The 20,936-nt window shown below is 44.0% G+C and overlaps 1 protein-coding gene across 1 annotated transcript; it reads right to left on the reverse strand.

Annotated features, from left to right (window-relative positions):
• Window positions 1-3,416: 3,416 nt before the first annotated feature.
• TAAR1 (trace amine associated receptor 1) lies at window positions 3,417-4,659 on the reverse strand. Its single transcript, XM_033145514.1, has one exon. The coding sequence runs from the start codon at window positions 4,569-4,571 to the stop codon at window positions 3,537-3,539; it is 1,035 nt and encodes a 344-aa protein (XP_033001405.1). The 5' UTR covers window positions 4,572-4,659; the 3' UTR covers window positions 3,417-3,536.
• Between the last annotated feature and the right edge of the window lie 16,277 nt (window positions 4,660-20,936).

Here is a 20,936-nt window from a genome sequence, read left to right on the forward strand (position 1 = left end):
ATGACTACTTTAACTCTCAGAGAGCAGCCCATAGGGAAGAATAGAAGGCTAGAAGGAAAAGCCAGAGTGTGTAGTAGGGAGAGTAGAAGAGAAAGTGGTCCCCCATTATGAGAAGAAGAGGCGGCGGCTATATTGGGGGGGAAATTAGAGGGGGTAGTTGTGATTAGACACAACTGTCTCTTTGAATTTCTAATTCACTAGTGAATTGCTTGATTTACTTGAACTGGTTCACCAGTAGTAGTTCGCTAAGCAAATGCTTTCATGCTATCAGTCTTCATGATCTTTTTAGTTCTCATGAAACAGAAAAAAGATGACCTCATCCACAAAGTACCTATTTAAAACAAATGGGAAAGGGAGTTGGCCTCTGGGACCTGTTCAGTTAGATGAGCCATTAGATGTGCTGATCACCCATGTCTCAAGTTCTAATAAGGCTAATGATGCTCTGAAGGCATATTTGTTTACCTGCTCACAGGTTAATTTCCATCCAAAATGGGATCAGACAAAAGCGCAACACATTTCCCTCATTTGCTTCTCATTTGCTATATGACTGGATCTGAACAGAAACCAAGAGACCTCATTAACACATCTCTGATGCATTTCTCAGTCTTAGTGAGGACAGCTACACAACAGCACTGATTAGGTGCTAATGAAGCCATATACTGCAGGACTTTTGCAAAAACATGGTTGTCTCTTATGGGACATTATACTTTGAAAACAAAAGGCAGCAAGACTCTTGGGGAAACTTTGCCTAATCACACACAAGAGGAAGAAGTTATTTCTGAGTTACCGGTAGGTCACATACTTAAATAACCATGCTGATGGATACAAGGCCAACCTTTGATCTATTTGTTAGGAAGGAATTTAAAATGTAGTAAAAAAAAAATTTGAGCTGGCAGTGACATATTGACAAATGGGAGGTGTTTCGTCTCATTTTACTGAGTTATCATGTTTTACTGTTACCATTTATCTTATGTGTTCATTGCTGTAAACTGCCCTGACATTGTATGAAGAAAAGTAAGATATGAACTTTAAATAAGTAGTAAAATTTTCACTCATATAAGTGATTTACGAAACCTAATCAAGGATAATTAAATCAAGGGAAATCATGCACATTGGTACAGAGAGGAATACAGAGCACAGGAAGCCACATAGCACTGAGTCAATCTAGCTCAGCAGCTCTCCAGGGTTTCAAGACAAGGGATTGAACCTGCTTTCTGTATGGGAAGCAGATGTTCTACTACACATGTGCAAAGCGCAGAGGAGGACGACCAAGATGATGGAAACCAAGCCTTGTGAGGAACTGTTGAAGGAGCTGGGTATGTTTAGCCTGGAAAAAAGAAGACTGAGAGGAGATATGATAGCCGTCTTCTTCAAATATCTCAAGGGCTGTCACATGGAAGATGGAGCAAGCTTGTTTTCTCCTGTTCTTGAGAGCAGGACTCGTACCAATGACTTCAAGTTACAAGAAAGGAGATTCTGACTTAACATCAGGAAGAACTTTATGGCAGTAAGAGCTGTTCGACAGTCTCCCTTGGGAGGTTGTGGACTCTCCTTCCTTGAAGGTTTTTAAGCAGAGGTTGGGTGACCATCTGTCACTGATGCTTTAGCTGAGATTCCTCCATTGCAGGCAGTTGGACTAGATGACCCTTGGAGTCCCTTCCAACTCTATCAACTATGACTCTCCCCCATAACTTTCCTTATTGTAAAAAGTCAGGTCTTTTACTTAAGGGGGGGGGAGTGGGGCCACAATTTTCATTTCAGCAATCAGCATACTTAAGCCAGGTTTACAAAAGCAGACATGTTGCTTTGATCAGAAAATGTGTTTTTATTGTCATCTGTTGTATAACATCACATACTGGACAGATCTGGTAACTGCACAGGTTTAAGAAACAGCAACAACAAAAACCCACATGTATAGCAAATGTTAAGTGGAGCACCGCATTTGAAGGCACTGTTGCAATGGAGACAAGTTCCAGTGCCCTCACAGCCTGACCCAACCCCAAGCATCTCTGCAATATGCAGCTCTTTCCTTCACAATCCCTTTCCCATCAACACAAGGGTGATTTCATTAGTGATAATATAAAGAGAAAGAGCGGGAAAAGAAGCACATAGCCATTAATCCCACTTTCTGTTTCTTAAAATAATGTTGCACGTCACCCCAGTCTCTGAGCAGTGTGACATTCCAGCAGTTCCAGGGTTCGTGTTTCTTTTTGGAAATGAGGCATGGCAGAGACTAGGGTGTCTTTATGATATATGGTTTATATTCAACATACATACAACCTGAACCTCCGATGGAGGGGTTCACAGCATTAACACCCCAAAAGCATCTTATTTCTCTCATAGCCACAGCCTTGGAGTCAAAGAGAAATCAAACATTGCTCTCCCTCTCTTCCCAGCTTGCTACTTTCCTTCTAGGCCACATCACTGCTAACTCTCTCCTTCAAACTTGGCTTTGTCTGTTGAAGGGTGGCTACCTATTCACTTTCTCCCCCAGAGCCCTTTGTTCTCTTAACAGCCCATCACCCAGGCTATCACCTCAACACAGGAAGCTAGCCTGGCTTATATTTTAACACTTGCTGAAACCAGGGTTTTGAAGGATCTTGCATACAGCCTACTCCGTCCTCCCCAAACTCATAACAATAAGAAGCACCGAATCCTTCCCAAATCAAAAGTAGCAATAAAAATGTTGTGACCTGCTTGCTCATCAGTTTGACAGCTACAATCCTTGGCCCAGTGAACTCATCAGAGCTGTCAGGCTGGTTGGGAGGGCTGTCGTGGCAAAGGAGGAAGGAGGGGGCTTTTGCAATATCTGGGGAGAGGGCTGCATCTTGTGCAGCTTGGTGGGATCTTCCAGAGTTGTGAGGCTGCAGGAACCTTTCAAGGGGCCAGCTATCATCTCACTCTGCCTCCTACCTCCTTTTCCATGAGTAGACAAAACTTCCTGGGGCTTGCAGCAACTGCTGCTTAACAGGGCTGAAAATGAATTTCACACTCAATCTCAACTGGCCCTTAGTCCTTCTCTGGGTGGGTAGCAAGAGTTTTGTTATGCGTTCCTTCTTCTTTGTTGCAACTTGGCAGAAATAGAATTGGGTAGGCTGGGTGGATAAAGGGGACTCCCTTTAGGGGACCTGAAAGGTGAGCAGCTCCCAGCTCAAGGCCCAGTGGGTTGGGCTGCTCAGCAGCCATTTCAAGCTACCAGTGGTCTCAGATGCTTGGTTTTGTACCACACTGGTCTCTCAGAGCTGGATAACCCACCAAATGGATGCCCCAGCCAATGAAGGTTGGCTTACAGGTTGAAAGTCTCTGATGTCAACAGATTGTCACCCAGTGCCATACTTGCTCTGCCAGTAAGTTGTGGCCCATTGGCACCCATACTTCTCTCTTGGTCGGTTATTGGTATGTTTCTGGGCCATGATGGGGCTGCCAGAGCAACTGCACTGAAGCATCACACATGCTTTTTCACTTTGACCTTCTGCTTCGAAATGGACAGTGCCTGGTAAAATACTGAAGAAAATACTCTCAAAGCCCAACGTGCTTTACTCCATAAAGAGGCGAGTCCTGGATGAATCCTGCTGAAAAACCTTCCCCAGTACAATCATCTTCAAGGCCCTTCGAAACCACAGGTAAAAATACGCATAAACAATTGGGTTGAAGGTGGAGTTCAAGTAACCAAACCAAACCAGGGCATCAATGAGAATGGGAGGTATTGCATAATTCATAAAGGGGTCTGTTGCCGTGCAGAAAAAGAATGGGAACCAGCAGATGAGGAAGACACCGACCACAGTGCCTAAAGTCTTGGCTGCTTTCCGTTCTCTGCTGTGTGAAATGTGATGCTCAAATCTGATCTGTATTTGGTTTGCAGCAGCCTTAATGGACCTGGCTTGCCTTTTGGCTATAGTGTATATTTTCCCATAGACACACAGCATGACAAATCCAGGGATGTAAAAAGAAACCACGGAGGCCACCACCCCTGACGTTTCATTGAAGAAGACAAAGCAGCCTCCCACGCAATAGATGAGCTTATAGAAGGTCTCTTCTGCTCCAATCATGTTTAGCTTCAAAAAGACCATCCCAAAGCCAAATGTAGCAGGGAAGACCCAGCTTACAAAGATCATGATCAATACGACCCCTGTGCTGATCTTTGCCTTGTATCGCAGCGGGTCACACACGGCGTAGTAGCGGTCAATGGAGATAAAAGAGAGGTGGAAGATGGAGGCTGTACTCAGAGTGATATCGATGCTGGTGTGGATTTTGCAGAAGAATTCTCCGAAATACCAGCAGTTCTCAACCGACCTCACCATGCTGTAAGGCATGACAAGGAAACCAAGGAGAAGGTCCACTGTGGCCATCGAGAGGATTAAAAAATTGGTCGGGGTGTGGAGCTGCTTGAAGTGAGATATTGAGATGATCACAGTCAAATTGCCAGCTAGGGTAGCCAGGATCACACACACCATGAAGATATACATGGAAATACGAATGCTGATTGACCAGCTGCTCTTTATGCAGGAGCCATTTATGTGTTCACAACACAACTGCATCCTTCCTAAAGACTCAGATCCCTGAAAGCACATATTAGGCCCAGTCTGATTGTGGTGTGTGCAGTTCTTCTTTTACGGTCAAAACAGGATCTATTTATTGTTACCATCCAGAAGAAGGGGACTTCCTGCCAAGAGAGAAAGTTACAACATGAATATTTATTTTAGGGCTGAGGCAAAAGGTGTGAGTTTTATTTTCTTCTGTGTTAAGAGTTTGTAATTGTGTGAATATTATGTGAGAGGGGGGTTGGATTTCATTAAGGGTGTGTGATGGTGTGAATGCACTTTGTAGTGTGTGGGGGGGGGAGGCACACAAATGGTGTGGGGAGTTGGCTCTTCTCACCACGTGTGCAAGCGCCACTGCGGCAACTTTCCCCATCAGAATATGGCCGTCAAGAGGGAAAAGTTTCCACACCTTATGTCAATTGTGCAAGCCTGACATAAACCTTTGAGCCCTTTCAAGGTGTAAGCAATCTTTAGACTGACATATTCAGCTTTTAAAGACCCGATGTGTAAATAACGTACAGAGGAAAATCACGATTCAGGAAGACTTCACATTGTCAATAATGGACTTTTTAGGTTATCACAATATTTGCCAGTGGGCTTTCCAGTAAAATATAAAACAATCATGAGGAGGAGGAAGGGGATGCGGCTTTTCAATCAAAAATGGAACACTGGCAATCCAGTCTACAAACCAATTCCTTAATATAAATGGACTTTGCCTATTTACCCAAATGATCTGAGCAGCATGATTTAAAAAAGCGGAGGCATGTTCCAGCCAAATAATTAATCATTCAATAGTACTGTTACCAAGAAATGAATGTGATGCAGTAAGAGCTGGCCTACACAGTACTTCATACTCAGCACGTCAAACTCTTTGGTATTCTCCCCTCTCCCGGGTTTCCCATTCTTCTTAGTGCCAACACAGTTGTTTGCTGGAATATATCACTATGGAAGGGAGGGATGAAAGCAGACTTTCATCTATGCCTTGCACAGAGTAACATTTTAGCTGCTGCATACAATACTTTGCTTGCAGCTCTACAGAGGATAGTGGCAAAAAGCATATAAAGGATTAGACCAGCCTTTCTCAACCTTGGGTCCCCAGATGTTTTTGGCTTACAACCCCCATCATCCCTGACCACTGGTCCTGCTACCTAGGGATGATGGGAGTTGTAGGCCAAAAACATCTGGGGACCCAAAGTTGAGAAAGGCTGGATTAGACTGTCAGGATGCAGAAATGTCTCGTTCCTGGCATGATAAAAACTCAGTTGAAATGAGGATATCAATAAATGGATGAAGAAATACACCAATACACTCTTCTATCATAGCAAATGGTTCCCTTGAGAATCTCTTTCTGGGCATTTAGCCCATGAGATTTTCTACATTAATCTTAAGAGAGTTTCCCCACTCACACCCCCAAGTGACTGAAATGCTTTTCCCAGAAAGTGAATATTTTACACGACAGGTCCAAATCCTTACTTTCCATCTTTACTGCGGTGCAGCAAGGAATGATGTATGAGCTATGATTCTAAGGCCGTCTCTTCATAGCCATGTTAGACCCAGGACAGCCTAGATCGGGGGTCTGCAACCTGCGGCTCCGGAGCCGCATGCGGCTCTTTTGCACCTTTGCTGCGGCTCCGGGCAGGGCCGGTGCGTTTAGCGCCGAAATGTAGGGGGCGCTGCGCGGCGCTGCTGGCCTGCCTGCGCCCACCCACTTCTCTACCTTGCCGGCGGCTGTGCTGCTCATGCGTGCCTCGTTTCGTGCCGGCGCAGCAGCAGACCGCAGCAGCTTCCCTCATTGGCGCCTGTCCCGCCGCTTGTGTTTGGCTGCTGCTGGTGGAGCTGCTGGCTGCTGCGGTTAGATGAGGCGCGACGACTCGACGAGGTAAGGAGGCAGCTGCGGGCTGGGCCAGGGGCGGCGTGTGGCGGGCGAGGGGGAAGCCATCTTTTATAAGGGCCCGGCTCCAGGACATGTGGCAGTCTGGGAAGGAAAAGGAAGCCCGGCTGTTCAGCTAAGGGCGGCCCAAAGGGATGAGATGGGCGCGGGAAAAAGCTCAGGGGACGAACGGACCCGGGCTCTGTTTCGGGGGCGTGCAGGAGACTTCCCTTAAGCATCGTGGCAAAAGGGGCCCGAGCATGGGCGTACCGGCGGGGGGGGGGCAGGAGGGGGCAGAAGCGGGAGTCCCATGGACTGAAAGAAGGGTTTTATCCATTCTGAAGGAATGTTTTCCCGCGCCTCCAGGGGGGACGTGATCAGCCCCCTGCTTCAGCCCCTCTCAGCTGCCTTGCCCAGCCCCTCTGCTGGCCAATAGTGATTTGGGGCAGTGTGCATGCTGTGTGCTTTTGCATAAGTTTGCTAAACTTTTAGGGTTGCATTTGTGCTGTTCATGGGGCAGAAGTATTCTGGGGGGTTGGATTTCCCCTTCTAGATTTGCCCCTGCAGCGTCAGGCGTTCGGACGGTTCCTTTAATACAGTGCTTGTTGTTTGGCTGCGGGGGGGGGGAGCGTTTCGTGATATTTTGCCATTTTGCCTTCATTACCTGCTCTTCATTGCCTGTCTAAATTGTGCTATGAGCTTCTGGGTGTTTATATTCTTGTGGGCCGCAATGGTTTTGCGGCTCCCAGTTTTTTTCTCTCTTCGGAAACGGGTCCAAGTGGCTCTTTTTGTCTTAAAGGTTGCAGACCCCTGGCCTAGATGAAAACAGTTCCTCCCAAGTGCTGTACATGGGAAAGTGTAATACTTGTGTCTATTCAAGAATCAGTCCACAGTTCAGCAGGCAGCTGAGCAGGGTGGCTTGCTTCCTATCTAGCAGATCCTCCATCCTGATTAATTTAATATTTTACATTTCCTCATTTTAGTTTCCTTGTGAGTAATTGTCTCCAGTCTCCTTTCCACCTAATGATGACAAATGGCTCTGTTTTAAGAACTAGCTAATCAAGTCTGATCTAATTGGACAATTCTTAACATTTATCAGTTAGAGAAATAACTGCATTAAGAAATAATAATTCCCATCACTTTCTGTCAGTTTCGTTGAATGGAGCAGGGGAATAATAAAATAATGCAAACAAACAAATTAAGAAAAACACTTTTGCTAAGAGAAAGAGACGTTCCATTTAAATGGGCTGTAGATTATAAAAATGCATATCTAGCACAGATCTAAATATTGTTCTGGCAGGGGGACTCAGATTTAGGCTCCCAGCTTTATTAGACTTACTAGCAGTGATCTCATCCACAACATCATCTCCCGGTAAGCTGGGATCCTATTTAGTGCCTCATATTAGGCCCAATCTAACCGAGGATTACTCAGACCCAGAGATTACTCAATGCAGGGCCAGTGGCATTGTCCCCATAAGGGAGAAAATGCAGAAGAAGAGTTTGGAGTTGGATTTGATATCCCGCTTTATCACTACCCGAAGGAATCTCAAAGTGGCTAACATTCTCCTTTCCCTTCCTCCCCGACAACAAACACTTTGTGACGTGAGTGGGGCTGAGAGACTTCAAAGAAGTGTGACTAGCCCCATGGTCACCCAGCAGCTGCATGTGGAGGAGCGAAGACGCGAACCCGGTTCCCCAGATTAGGAGTCTACCGCTCTTAACCACTACACCACACTGGCTCTCTCAGAATCAAAGCATAATCAACTGAGCAACTATTAGTCCTCAAACCAACTCACACAAATATGGTACAAGGGCATTTTAGAAATACAGTGGTACCTCGGGTTAAGAACTTAATTCGTCCTGGAGGTCTGTTCTTAACCCGAAACTGTTCTTAACCTGAGGTACTACTTTAGCTAATGGGGCCTTTCGCCACCGCCACCAGGTGATTTCTGTTCTCATCCTGAAGCAAAGTTCTTAACCCGAGGTACTATTTCTGGGTTAGCGGAGTCTGTAACCTGAAGCGTCTGCAACCTGGGGTACCACTGTAAAAAGATCACCATAAGACATTGCAGCAGAAAATGTGCAATTTAGAAATTTCTAATAAGCAATGCAATAACAGTGATTGGAAGTACAAAACAGTGAAATTCATCTGGTTGCAGAGTACTGAGGCTGTTAGTTGATTCATCATTTGGTCTTCAGTCAATCCAATCAATCAATCAATCAATCAAAGAAATCTTTATAAGAATATTCCACTTCATCATTCATGCCTACCATCTCCTCTAGAACACTTTTATTGAGGAAGGCAAGAGATGTAGCATCAGAAAACTGAGAGGTAAGGGATATGTGGAAGAGGAATGTGTGGACCACTTTTGGAGGTGGAAATCTGTGCTGCTAATCTGCCACCTGACACTTCTTGGGGTGTAGCTCTCTGGAAAAACCTATTGCAAACCCACACCCTTGTTTCTCATCTCTCCATAAATCCATGCCTATTTATTTATTTATACATACATACTCTGCCCATCTGGGTGGGTTTCCCCAGCCACTCTGGGCGGCTCCCAACAGAATATTAAAAACATGATAAAACATCAAACTTTAAAAACTTCCCTAAACAGGACTGCCTTCAGAATTGTGAGTGGGTGAGTGTAGTTTATGGCAATTTATTATGGTATATATTTTACATATATTGAACAATGTTTTGATGCTTAAACAAATACCTTAGAGAGACCTCGTTCTACTAGACAAGTTGCAAATTATGTCAGCTTTTCTTGTATTGACAAGTCAATATTTCTTTTTATTTATGAAGTTCAAGGGTAAGTGTCAATCCTTATGTAGCCCAAACAGTATCATCCACACACAAGAGAGAGGTTTCAAGCATGATTTTCAAAGGATAAAAAACCTCTATGAATGAGAACCCCCCCCCCCCAAAAAAAATTCCAGAATAGATTGAGCATCCTCAGTGGACAAAGAATGCTACCTGGGGGACCCACAAGGGACAGAATGGAGTGGTTGGAAATACGCTCCATATGGCAACATTTTGGTGCATTCCTGGCTATCACATGTGTTGATGGAGCACGCATAAGCCCACCCAGCCCTGTTATGCCCCATTACACCTCTGCCCCACCCCTGTTCCGCCCTCTTCCATGTCTGAAAATGACTCTCGTGTGCACGTTTGTGCATGCTTTGAACACACACAAAATGGGGTTGCCTATAAACGTCTTACTTTGCTTAGGTAAGACCTATTAGTTGATGTATTTAGCCAAGGTATTTCCCTAACATTAACAAAGATTTTTAGCCCTAGAGCATCCCATCATAATGTTTGCGCTAGTCTTGAACTTTCCATGGAACGTCATGCTATCCAAATGCAACAATGTTTAATTTGGGACAATTTCTTTTTTTAGTGAACTATTTTCTCAGGGTTTGACAAACTAGGGTTGGCAATTAAAGGAAACTGTAAATCATATCCTTTAAACTATTTTTTCTTTTTAAATAATCTTTTTTTAAAAGTAGCAGACATAAAAGGTTAAACAGAAGCTATAATATCTGCATCTAGTTTACAAGTGCTGCAAAGAAATGGCAAGGGAACATGCCATATTAATGCTAGGAACTGTCAAGAACTTAACAGCTGGTGCAGCACACAGCAGTTTGCCTTGTAACTAAAGTAATGGGGAGAGCAGTGAGGTTGGCACCTAGTTTCCCAGATAATAAAATCTGTGTTGCAACAATAGGCTCCAGGTCCTCTTGCTTTCCAGGCAAATTCAAGCTACTGGATTTAACCTACAAACTCCAAATGGCTTGGGCCCTACATATCTTACAGCCAAGTTCGAAGCATGTTGACTCAGAAGTCCCATATTCAACTCAGAAGCCTCTACTCAATAGGTCTATTCTGAGTAGGGCTAACAGAGCAATCCAAACCCCTTGTGCTGTGTTACTTGTTTGCCCAGCTCTATGGCTGTGACAAGTTACACTCTGTCCCTTCACTCCATCTTCCATCTGTCAAATGTGCAGGTGGCAGAGGAGCCCTCACCACCAGTAGCCAACAGAAAGTCCCCAATGGGATGTGATGAAGGTGGGGAGGGGAAGAGTTGGCCCAAGAACTTTTGGACCAGGGGACAGAAGGAGCTGCCCTTTTCAGTTCTTTCTGTTTCTCATTTTCCATGCTTAAATTTCATTCTCCACATTTCTGCAGCAAATTCGAGATTTCTTTATTTTTCAAATCCTCATCAAAACCCACCAGCATTTTAGAATGAATTTCTTCAAGTAAAACATTTTGTATGCAGCCTTGACTAATTTGCAAACGATTTCCCCTCAGATGATGCATTTTTGTATGTTGTTTTCAGAAATACATTCACACTTTCCCCTAATATTTTTGTAAGCATTGTTTGGTTGGAGAATTGCATTGCAAAATTCAGAGACATGCAAATTTCAAAGGAAGACTGTGTTTTGGTTCCCATACAGCTTTGAAAACTGCGTATTTGATAGACTTGCATTTAAATGCCAACTGAATCAAATTTCTCCCCCAATCTCTAGGCTGGTTCCCCTTCAGGTCTCACTGCCATCACACCTTTCTAGGCTTGCAGAGCCACCTATCTTCCTGTCCTCCTAACTTCCGCTCCAGCTGCAGTGTGTGGTAGGACTGTGAATGTGGTAAGAGGTGGTCCAGCCACTCCATAAAGCCCTGCCAGAGCAAGGGGCAAAGCACTGGATTGCAGTGATGATGATGATGATGATGATGATGATGGCAACTTCTAATTTATATGGGGGCTATGTTCCAAGATACCACACATTTAGGTGGAATCACGTATATTTGAAACACCATTGAAAAAGCCTGCAAACACCCCATTCTGCCCCTGGACTGCCCCATTCTGCCCTTTGTTGTGTGTATTTGGGTCACTTCCAGGTTCAGCAAGATGCGCATGAGCATGGTCACACACATATCGGATGCACCTAAAACAGTTGCTGCGTGTAACAATGACAACTTCCTGATACAGGGCTGCGTTAATTAGATATCATCCACCGAGTCAGTTTTTGAGGCTGCCTCTTTCTCTGTGTCTTGAATAAGAGAGATATTTTCTGGAAGAGAATATATTTTGCTCTTTCTGGCCCCCCCCCCAATACTTTAACGTAGTCCATCTTGGAGGTCTTTTCTTTATACAGTAAGAGGAAGATGCTGTATAATGGCAAAAGTAGGCATTTAAACAATCTCAAGTTTCTACCTTCTCTGTTAAAACGCGGGATCTCTGCCGTAGCCTCAGTTTCCCATTCCTTTGAAGTGGGCTTTCTTCATCTTGCAAGACATCTTTAGATGAGAAGCCACCCAGCCTCTAAGCTGTTCCTAAAAGGTACAAGTCCCGTTTACAAACCCCATCGCAATGCTTATTCTTAAGCCCCCTAGAGGTCGGAATGGAGTACGTTATTAAAAGCCAATATGTCCAGGAAGCAGTTGCTAGGAGAGAGAGAGGACCAAGCAAATGGTTCTATAAACTTTTTTCCACTCCACCCACTGGAAAGGCAAATCCTTACTACTATTTAATTAAACATTATAGGCACATTAGGAACAAAAGGAGCCACGCAGCACAGCGCATGCAGTCAACCTTTTGCGCAAGCCTCTGAAAAGGAAGAAAAGGCACAAACAGAGCTCTGTTTTGTGTTTCTTTTTCAAAGGGGTCACTGTGTACAGAAAGAAACACTCGGTGGCTGAGTTCTGCTTACTTTGTTGAGCAAACAGGCGTAATCCAGCAGACCTATCTGCTAATATTTGTCCAAAAAAGCAGAACTACTAGATACACAACTGCTTTGTACGTTAAGCACATATTACAAGACATATTAAGAGCTATGGGTGAACAATACTAATTGCTTGCTCTACAGTGGAAATGGCAATGCTCCCCCCCCCAGCAGTGCATGGTTATGAACATGTTGGATATAGTCCCTGTTCTTTTCAAACAGATTCTACAAAAAAAGCAATATAACTATACAGTGATACCTCGGTTTACAAACTTAATCCATTCCGGAAGTCCGTTCTTAAACCAAATCCGTTCTTAAACTGAGGCGTGCTTTCCCTAATGAGGTCTCCTGCCGCCGAAACTGGGACACTACTTCCGGTTATGTGGAGTTCATAAACCGAATAGTTCATAAACAGGGCTGTTTGTAAACCAAGGTACCCCCCCCTCTCTCTGTGTGTGTAAATGTTTCTGTGCAGAATGAACATAAGAACATAGAAAGTGTCCTAGAAGATGAAGCATCCTCTTCTCACAGTGGCTAACCACTGATTGATATCAGTCAGAGGAGGAATTATTGGTGTGTGTTTTTGTACTTATTTTTATTATGTATTTTGTGTTTTTTATATTGTAATTTTATGTTGTGAACTGCCCTGAGATCTATGAATGAGGGGTGGTATACAGTTTTAAATAGATTAGATAGATGATAGAGATAGATAGATAGATAGATAGATAGATAGATAGATAGATAGATAGATAGACAGACAGACACCTATGGAAAGCGGACACTTTCTCCAGCGGTGATTCCCAGCAACTGGTATCCAGAGCCATAATGTCTCCAATAGTGAAGGTAGGATATAGTCATCACAGCCTGTAGTCATTGACAGCCTTGTACTCTGTGAATTTGTCTAATCCTTATTTTTAAAGCCAACTAAATGCTCCCCATTCCAGCTCTTTGGGGATACTGCATTCCACTTCCTTATTTGTGTGGTCAGGAGGAGTCCCCCAAACCCCAGGCAGCCCCTGAGTGGAATAACGACACAATACAAAGTGCTATGGGATTAAAATCAGGCCACAACTTTATTAAGATTCAGATGTAGGGAGACCTTGGTTCAGGCATTGGGTGTGTATCCTTCCCAGCTCCCCAGCCGGGGACCTGGGTAACTTCAGGGTTATCCAGCATGTGAAGGGATTGGGCTAGCTCTGGAGAACATATGTTCAAGCAGATAGCCCACCCCCCTGTTCGCCGCCGCTGGAGGGGGAGGGCAATGACAACCTCTGGGCGTATGGTCAATGCCTCCCCCCAAGACCCCTTTAACGGGAACCCTGGTATTGATGCCGCAATGGGGGCGTGGGGTCACCGCCCCACACACACCCCCTTTATGAAGATGACTAAAGGATTCCGCCCAAGGCCTGCAACTGCCAAAGTTGTGACATATTGCTACGGGAAAGGCGAAGCCTGCCAATGCAGGGAAATTCCTTTCCGGCCCTTCTCCTGTGTACATGTGGAGAAGAGGTTAACCTGCAAAAATGAAAAGGTTAATTGAGGGAGTGGATGGTGGGAGAAGCTCTGGAGCCCGAGTGGTGCTTCCCAGGTATGTAACACCTTCTATTGTGTGGGTTTGTGTTCCCTCCCCTTACCTGGCCAATCCCCCTGGCTACACCTCCCCCAGGCAGGATTGGGCAGCTGACTGGGTAGGTGGAGACCCCAGGTATCCAGCCCGGGAAGGTGAAGCCAGCCCGAACTACCAGGAGCTGCTCTGGGATCCAGGCGGCTGCGCGCGACCACACAAAATGTGCACCCTGTTTGATGTGGGGAATGGTCATTCCTGCCCTCCTCCCAATATACACTTAAGATTCCGTGGCCTCTAAACATGCTCAGACTTCAATGGGTTGCGTCGTCCCCCCACCCCCGAGAGGGAGGTGCCACACCTTAGGTCCCCTGTCCCAAGAACTGCTCCTACTTCTGCAAACTTCAGGGCTCCCCTGAGCATGTTGATACCTCCCCCCTCCTGTTACTCAATGGCCCCACTGGGGGTACAGTCCTGCCAGTACTCACTAGCTGGGTTTGCTGCTGCCCCTCATCAACAATTTCCTTGCTGATGTTGCGTAAATGGAATGTGTAAGCCTCTTTCCTTAGCTCTGCAAGCAAGCCTATAACAGGATGCAGGAGCCAAGCCAAAAAATGCTTTTTCCTCATCATCTTCCCTTGGTTTCAAACTCACTCTTAGATTTCACCAAGTTGTTCACATGTTGCATTTGCTTTGTTTATAGTCCCAGAAAAGTGCGTGCTACTGTTTAGGAATGTAAATAACTTGGAATTGAGTGTATTTCCCATGGAGTTTCTTTAAAGGAGAAAGAGAGAGAGAGAGAGAGAGAGAGAGAGAGAGAGAGAGAGAGACCCCCAAAAACTTGTTTAGTTTTTCCTGACTCTTAGTTCTGTAAAGAATTTTGGAAAGGCAGAATGTTAGAAGCACAGCATGAGATTTTGCATGGCTAATGAAAATGTTTCACATTACTTTAATAAATGTAGATTGAAACATGCACTAAGAAAGTACCCGGTGCTTACTGGGAATAAGGAACTCCAGATGGTGAGGAAATAGATCAGCATTGTAAAAGTGGAATCTATTTATCCATCTTGTGACACAAGAAGAAGAAAGGCATGCTGGACTAGCAAATCATTTCAGTGTGTAATTTCTGTTCCATTCATGAAATGGGGAAACTTCTGTTGACCCCCTCCCCCCTGCGGCCTTCCACATTACAAGCGCCCCCCCCCCCCAGTTTCCAGAAACACATTCTTAGGAGACCCATGAGAAAACCCTGTTCTGTGAATATGAATTCAGGGAAGACAACTAAAAAGCACCACCCAATCATAGTTCTTGGGTTAGAACAGGAAAATATTCTTTACCTCTTTCCTCCTCAATGTTTGGAAGAGCAGAAGCTGGCATGGCCCTATCTCATGCTTTTAGCCTGTGGCAACAGCTCAGGGGTAGATGGGGAAATGGGGCACAGATGAAGCAATGTTTGGGGAGGTGGAATTGGGATAAATGACTGAAACTGCCCCCACAGTCAAGTTTCTTAGGCTGGAATCCAAGCCCCACCTACCTGGGGGTAAGCCCCAGTGAATTCAATGGGACTTACTAAGTAGACATGGTTAGAATTTCAACCATAGTTATAAGCAGTGCTTTTTGTTACCATACTCACCAGTACAGAATACCATTTCCTCCTTTTTTGCTACCTATGGCAACCACTGTGTGCTGGCACCCACAGCATGTTTATCAAAACATGAGTACTGGCACCTCATTTATTCCCATGGAAATCACAGGCTACAAGCAAATTTTCCTTATCTCAGGAGTTCTCAGAAACAGGATCTCATGTGATCAATCCACCCACTGCAAAAGGTGGTTGTCTTTTAATGTCTAGTTAACTTGCTTTTAATTAGGGCTGTCTCAGATGAAAATATTGTAATTCTGAGGTCATAGCAGGAAACAATTTGTGTATATCTCTTCAGTCTAGCCATTTCACATGCTTTCCAAATAATACATTGTTTTTCTGCATTTCCTAAGCAAGGGAAACTGTTGTGTGTCTTCAGCATAATGATTTCAAAACTGAGATACTTTATTTACTGCAAAGATTTACATGCTAAACAAACAAAGAAACCCAGACTGCAATATTTTCAGGCATAATTTAAATATAACTTTTATTCCAACTAAAATAAATCAATTAAAAACAAGATGCCCGTTGACTAAATGTCACTTTAGTGAGTTGCCAACTATAACTAGCATCTTATATTTGCGATAAATATGCATAACATTGAAATGACGAGAGAAAGAGATTTAGTAGTACCCCTCCCCACCCTCTCACTATATATAAGGGTCTGGTGACTTCCATTTCAGTGTATCTGAAGAAGTGTGCATGCACACGAAAGCTTATACCCAGAACAAACTTAGTTGGTCTATAAGGTGCTACTGGAAGGATTTTTTTTGAGTTCCTGTTTTGTTTTTTAAAAACATCCAAAATCTTGTGTGTGGATTCAGAGTCATTTTATTCTCTTCTGGCTATAGGCAATCTCCCAAAAAGAAGAGTTCAGTGTATAGTCTCAGCATTCTTGAGAAGAGAACTGTGCTTTAATTCAAAGTTTGTCCAGCTACTGTACTGGACAGGGTTTTTAGACCCCCCCCCTCCTGTTGTTTCTGCTAACCAGAGGAGGAAACTCTTGAGTGTCTTTAGCCCAACCTCTTCACAAAATCTCCACCAGAATCCCCAAATAATAAATTAAACTCACCTCAAAGAATGATAGACTCCAAGGGAGCAAGCATCTCTAGCATCAATCCACCATCAAAGGTCCAAATCGCCACAGATGCAAGCCTTATTCATGGCTTATCAGTTCATGCAAATGCAAGTTGATGAAGCTGTGTCCATTCAAGTCTGACTTTCGTTCACAGCCTAATGCAAAGTCTCAACCCACATGATGACGCAGACATTAAATATTCAGACAAGATCAGCAGATGAAAAATATTTCCTGCCACCGATTTGCAGTGCAGGGAAGGGCAAAGGGCTTATACTACCAAATGAATATAAAAAGCATGCTAAACAGTCATGACAATTTAATGTACATTTCTTCTTCCTGAACATGACATAGACATATATTACATTAATAATAGTTATAACAACTTAATTTACCTGTGTTCCACATGTTATCATATCAGCTGATAACAAAGCAAGAAGAGTTGTCGGCATCACCTTGGAAATCTACTTTTTCATTACGTTAAAATTCAGTGTAAAACTTTTTAACACCCTTTATATCTAGAGTTGTCCCACAGTTTACCTTTCACTAGCTAAATATTAATCACACGGAAAACCTACAGAACTGGTTTGGTTGTTCTTTTTTAAATAGTTTTCCTGGACAGCAAAATGTGAGTGTGTTTCAAGCACAGCAGCAGTCGGTACCTGTGAAACCATGGAAAGCACCAGTTGTGGAAAGTACCGGTACCAATTCTGGAAAATACCAACAGGCATTTGAAGGAAGCTCTGTTAAGACTATAACTAAATGCAGACTCCATCCATAGCTCCAATGTCAGCTAACCCAAACGCCACTTCTTCATCTCCAGTTTAGATTACCATCTAATCTGATGAGTTTTTGAGAACTTGAAATCACAAAGTATACTATTTTGTAACATTCCAGTTGGCTTAATAAAGGTTTTGCCTTCATGTGGATTTTGGATTCCTTGCTGCTTCTGCCTCATGGGCCAACATGGTTACCTTTGCTTTTGTGTAGTAGTAGTAGTAGCAGTAGTAGTAGTAGTAGTAGTAGTAATAATAATAATAATAATAATAATAATAATAATAATAATAATAATAATATATTTATACCCCGCCCATCTGGCTGGGTTGCCCCAGCCACTCTGGGTGGCCCCCAACAGAATATTAAAAACGTAAAACATCAAACATTAAAAACTTCCCTAAACAGGATTGCCTTCATATGCCTTCTAAAAGTCAGATAGTTGTTTATTTCTTTGACATCTGATGGGAAGGCGTTCCACAGGGCGGGTGCCACTACCAAGAAGGCCCTCTGCCTGGTTCCTTGTAGCTTCTCGCAGTGAGGGAACCGCCAGGAAGGCCCCCAGAGCTCAAATTCAGTGTCTGGGCTGAACGATGGGGGTGGAGACGCTCCTTCTGTGACAGGCCTTCAGTCTCCATTATCTTTTTAAAAATACTTCTGACTATTGGTCTCCCAAACCAAAATGCTACACCCCTGTTTATGCTGCATTTCTCCCTGCCCCTCTTTAAAACGAAAACAAAAAGCTCATCTACGATATGTCTCCTGTTGCAAAATTCTGCCCCTTCCAACCTATCCTCCAGTTCATGTTGTGATTGTTTTCCACCTTGCTTTCTGCTGCCACCTTCTCTCTGGACCTTCATTACCACATCATTGTCCTTTCACTTCCACCTCATACCCTGCTGCCAATGCCATTCACTCTCTCATTGCTAAGACATGTCAATGCCCTTCCTCAAATCTCTATGCCAGCTCCACATTCTCTTGAAGGCCCAGCACAATCCCTCTGCAATGCTTCAAGTCAGAGCTGTCAACCTTCCTTTTTTTTTTTTTTGCATTGGGAAACGGCCATAGCTGTCAACTTTCCCTTTTTTTGCAATGGGAAACGGAAAAGTTGACAGCTATGCTTCAAGTCCCAATTGATTCTGACTCACACTCATCCACCAAGACTACTTTTCCCAATGGCAAAAAAGGAAGTCACAGTGCAGTTCTATGCATGTCTATGTGGGACTTACTCTCAGGTAAATGGGTATAGGATTGCAGACTTACTCCCTGTCTCAGAGAGTCAGGAAATTAGGGGTAAAATTACTGAAATGCCCAAAATGTGTATGTTTCACATTAACTTGCGTCCCATCACCTAAATAATTATCCCTGTCTTCTTTCTGTCTTCCCTTCTGAATGGGCAATCAGGGTTGAGGTAAAAAGGTAAAGGACCCCTGGATGGTTAAGTCCAGTCAAAGGTGAATATGGGGTTCCAATGCTCATCTCGCTTTTGAGGCCAAGGAAGCTGGCATTTGTCCACTGACAGATTTCCGGGTCATGTGGAACAAGTATTATGTGGCACCTGTAACAGTGCCAGATCTGCATATTGAAGCAGTTGTGTGGGCACATTTGGGGTAGGGCAATCCTGCAAATAAATTGATTTCATCAGCTACCAAAGGTGAGCCATCTCAACAGTCCCACCACCTGTCAAGACTCAGGGAATACCACCCCTCCCCCATTGGCAGCAAAAAAAAAAAGAGAGCAGATAATGCGAAGAGTCCTTACCACGTAATTTATTCAGTATTCACAGGGAGTGACAAAGGGGTGTAGCCTCAATGCCATGATGGCATTGCTCCAAGTCCCACCCCCCCTACATCATCCCTATTCTGCGTCACCTCTGCATGGGCTAATTTGAGCTCTTTGTTCTACTACCTGCAATGCCCTCCTGGTCCTGGGGTGTGTGTGTCAGGAATGCTTTTCAAGGACACTAAGTCTGTCAGCTGTCTCTTCCCTGGTGCTTCTTCCTCCTGCTGTTCCTCTTCCAATATTTCTCAGCTTCTGCCCTCTGCAAGCCACTGTTCTAAATCTATACTGTCCTCCTGTTCTCAGGAAGATTCAGGAGAAGAGGTGGCGGCCCCCACCATTCCTCCTCAGTCCAGCCCCCGACACCACCATTGCAGGTGAACCCATCGGTAGTAGTGAACTTTCCGATTTGGTCCGAAAAAGGGTATAGCCCATTTAAACCATGTAAGAGCCCATAGAATTCAATCTTTCTCTCTCAGCTTCTCATTGCTCATTTTAAGTCCTTAGGCAGTAGTTACTCTGACTCATGAACCACCCCTATCGAGAAAGTTAATTAACTCTTTTACAAGTACAGTGCCGACTAGCCTTTAAATATTATCAGCTTGAAAACATTGCCTCTTTTGCAATGCTGTGCAAGCAATTAAAGAGCATTTAATCATTGTTGTGTTTTGATGCCCAAACCTTTCCATGCCAAACGACACTTAACACGATGAGCTGCACTTTGCAGTGCTAATATAGTTTGACATTCATTTCAGCATCGAAGGATTAAGAACCTTTTTGAGAGCGCTGCCGTCCCTGAAGCAGAAGCAGGTGCTTCTTGTTTACCCCAGCAACACCAAAAGGTTGTTAAGGGAGGATATTGACAAGAAGAAAGCAATTTGTTCCAGCCAGGGAAGATCTATAGTAACTTATCCTTGCATTCATAATTCAATATGACACCATATGGAACTCCTTTTGGAGAAGGGATAGAGGATATATAGATAGCATTTGATGTTGACACTTTCATTTCATATGCAAACCTTTCAGAGAGCAAATATTCTTAAAAGAAGTCAGGCTTTCCCCTTCCTGTGTGCGTGTTGAGTCCTTTTTACAGCATCAGGGTGACCAAATAAAATTATTCAATAATATTTCAATACTTCCTTTTGGGGAAGATTTTTTTGCAGCCATTTTATAGGAGGAAGTGGGTGGTGTGAAGGCAGCCTCATCATCATGTCACTGCTGACTTGAAAGGCACATAGGGCATCGGATTGTGTCCCACAGTATCTGTGCACAAGTGGTTCAGACTTTCCCCAAATCTTTACACACATCTCAGATCTGCTCCTGAGAGCAGGAGGAACCTCTGGAGCAAATCTGAGAGGAAGGGAGGGGAGAGGACGGAAGAGGAGACAAAAAGAAGAGGAAGACCGATCATGTGACACTGGATGCCACCCACTGTTTTCTAGCAAGATACTAGCCCTCGTCAAACATTTGTGGCAAACACCTGTAGGGTAAGTGTGGGGTGAGGTGGGAAACTTGCAATGCCCCCCTGTGTGCAAGCTACATCATTCATTTCCATGTTAAGAGTGTAAAATCCTCATTGCAACTGGGGAACTCTGATAAGGCAGGAATCCTGATCACAGGAGGATTCTTAGCATGTTCTGCTGCCTATCTTGACATTTCTCTTCTGACTTTCAGTTTAAAATCTGTCCTCCATTTTGAGGAAAACAAGAGTGCCAGTTATATAGCAAATCCTGTGTACACACTGTAAGTTTAAAGCACATGACTTTTCTCACAGAATTTTGGGAACTGTAGTTTGCCCACCGCAAAGCTATATTTCCCAGCACCCTTAACACGCTTAAAGTACAACACCCAGAACTCTTGGAGGGAAATCATGTGCTTTAAATACATGGTGTATAAAGCCATGTTTGCCGTAGTCCATGCCCTGTTGCAGCTGTAAAGTGCACCATCCCCTTAAGGTCATCAAAATAGGA

This window comes from Lacerta agilis, chromosome 3 (assembly GCF_009819535.1).
Source record: "Lacerta agilis isolate rLacAgi1 chromosome 3, rLacAgi1.pri, whole genome shotgun sequence".
Lineage (NCBI taxonomy): Eukaryota > Metazoa > Chordata > Lepidosauria > Squamata > Lacertidae > Lacerta > Lacerta agilis.

Excerpts from the sequence above, each read along its gene's own strand:
- TAAR1 (XM_033145514.1), bottom strand. The coding sequence starts at position 4,571 with ATGTGCTTTCAGGGATCTGAGTCTTTAGGAAGGATGCAGTTGTGTTGT.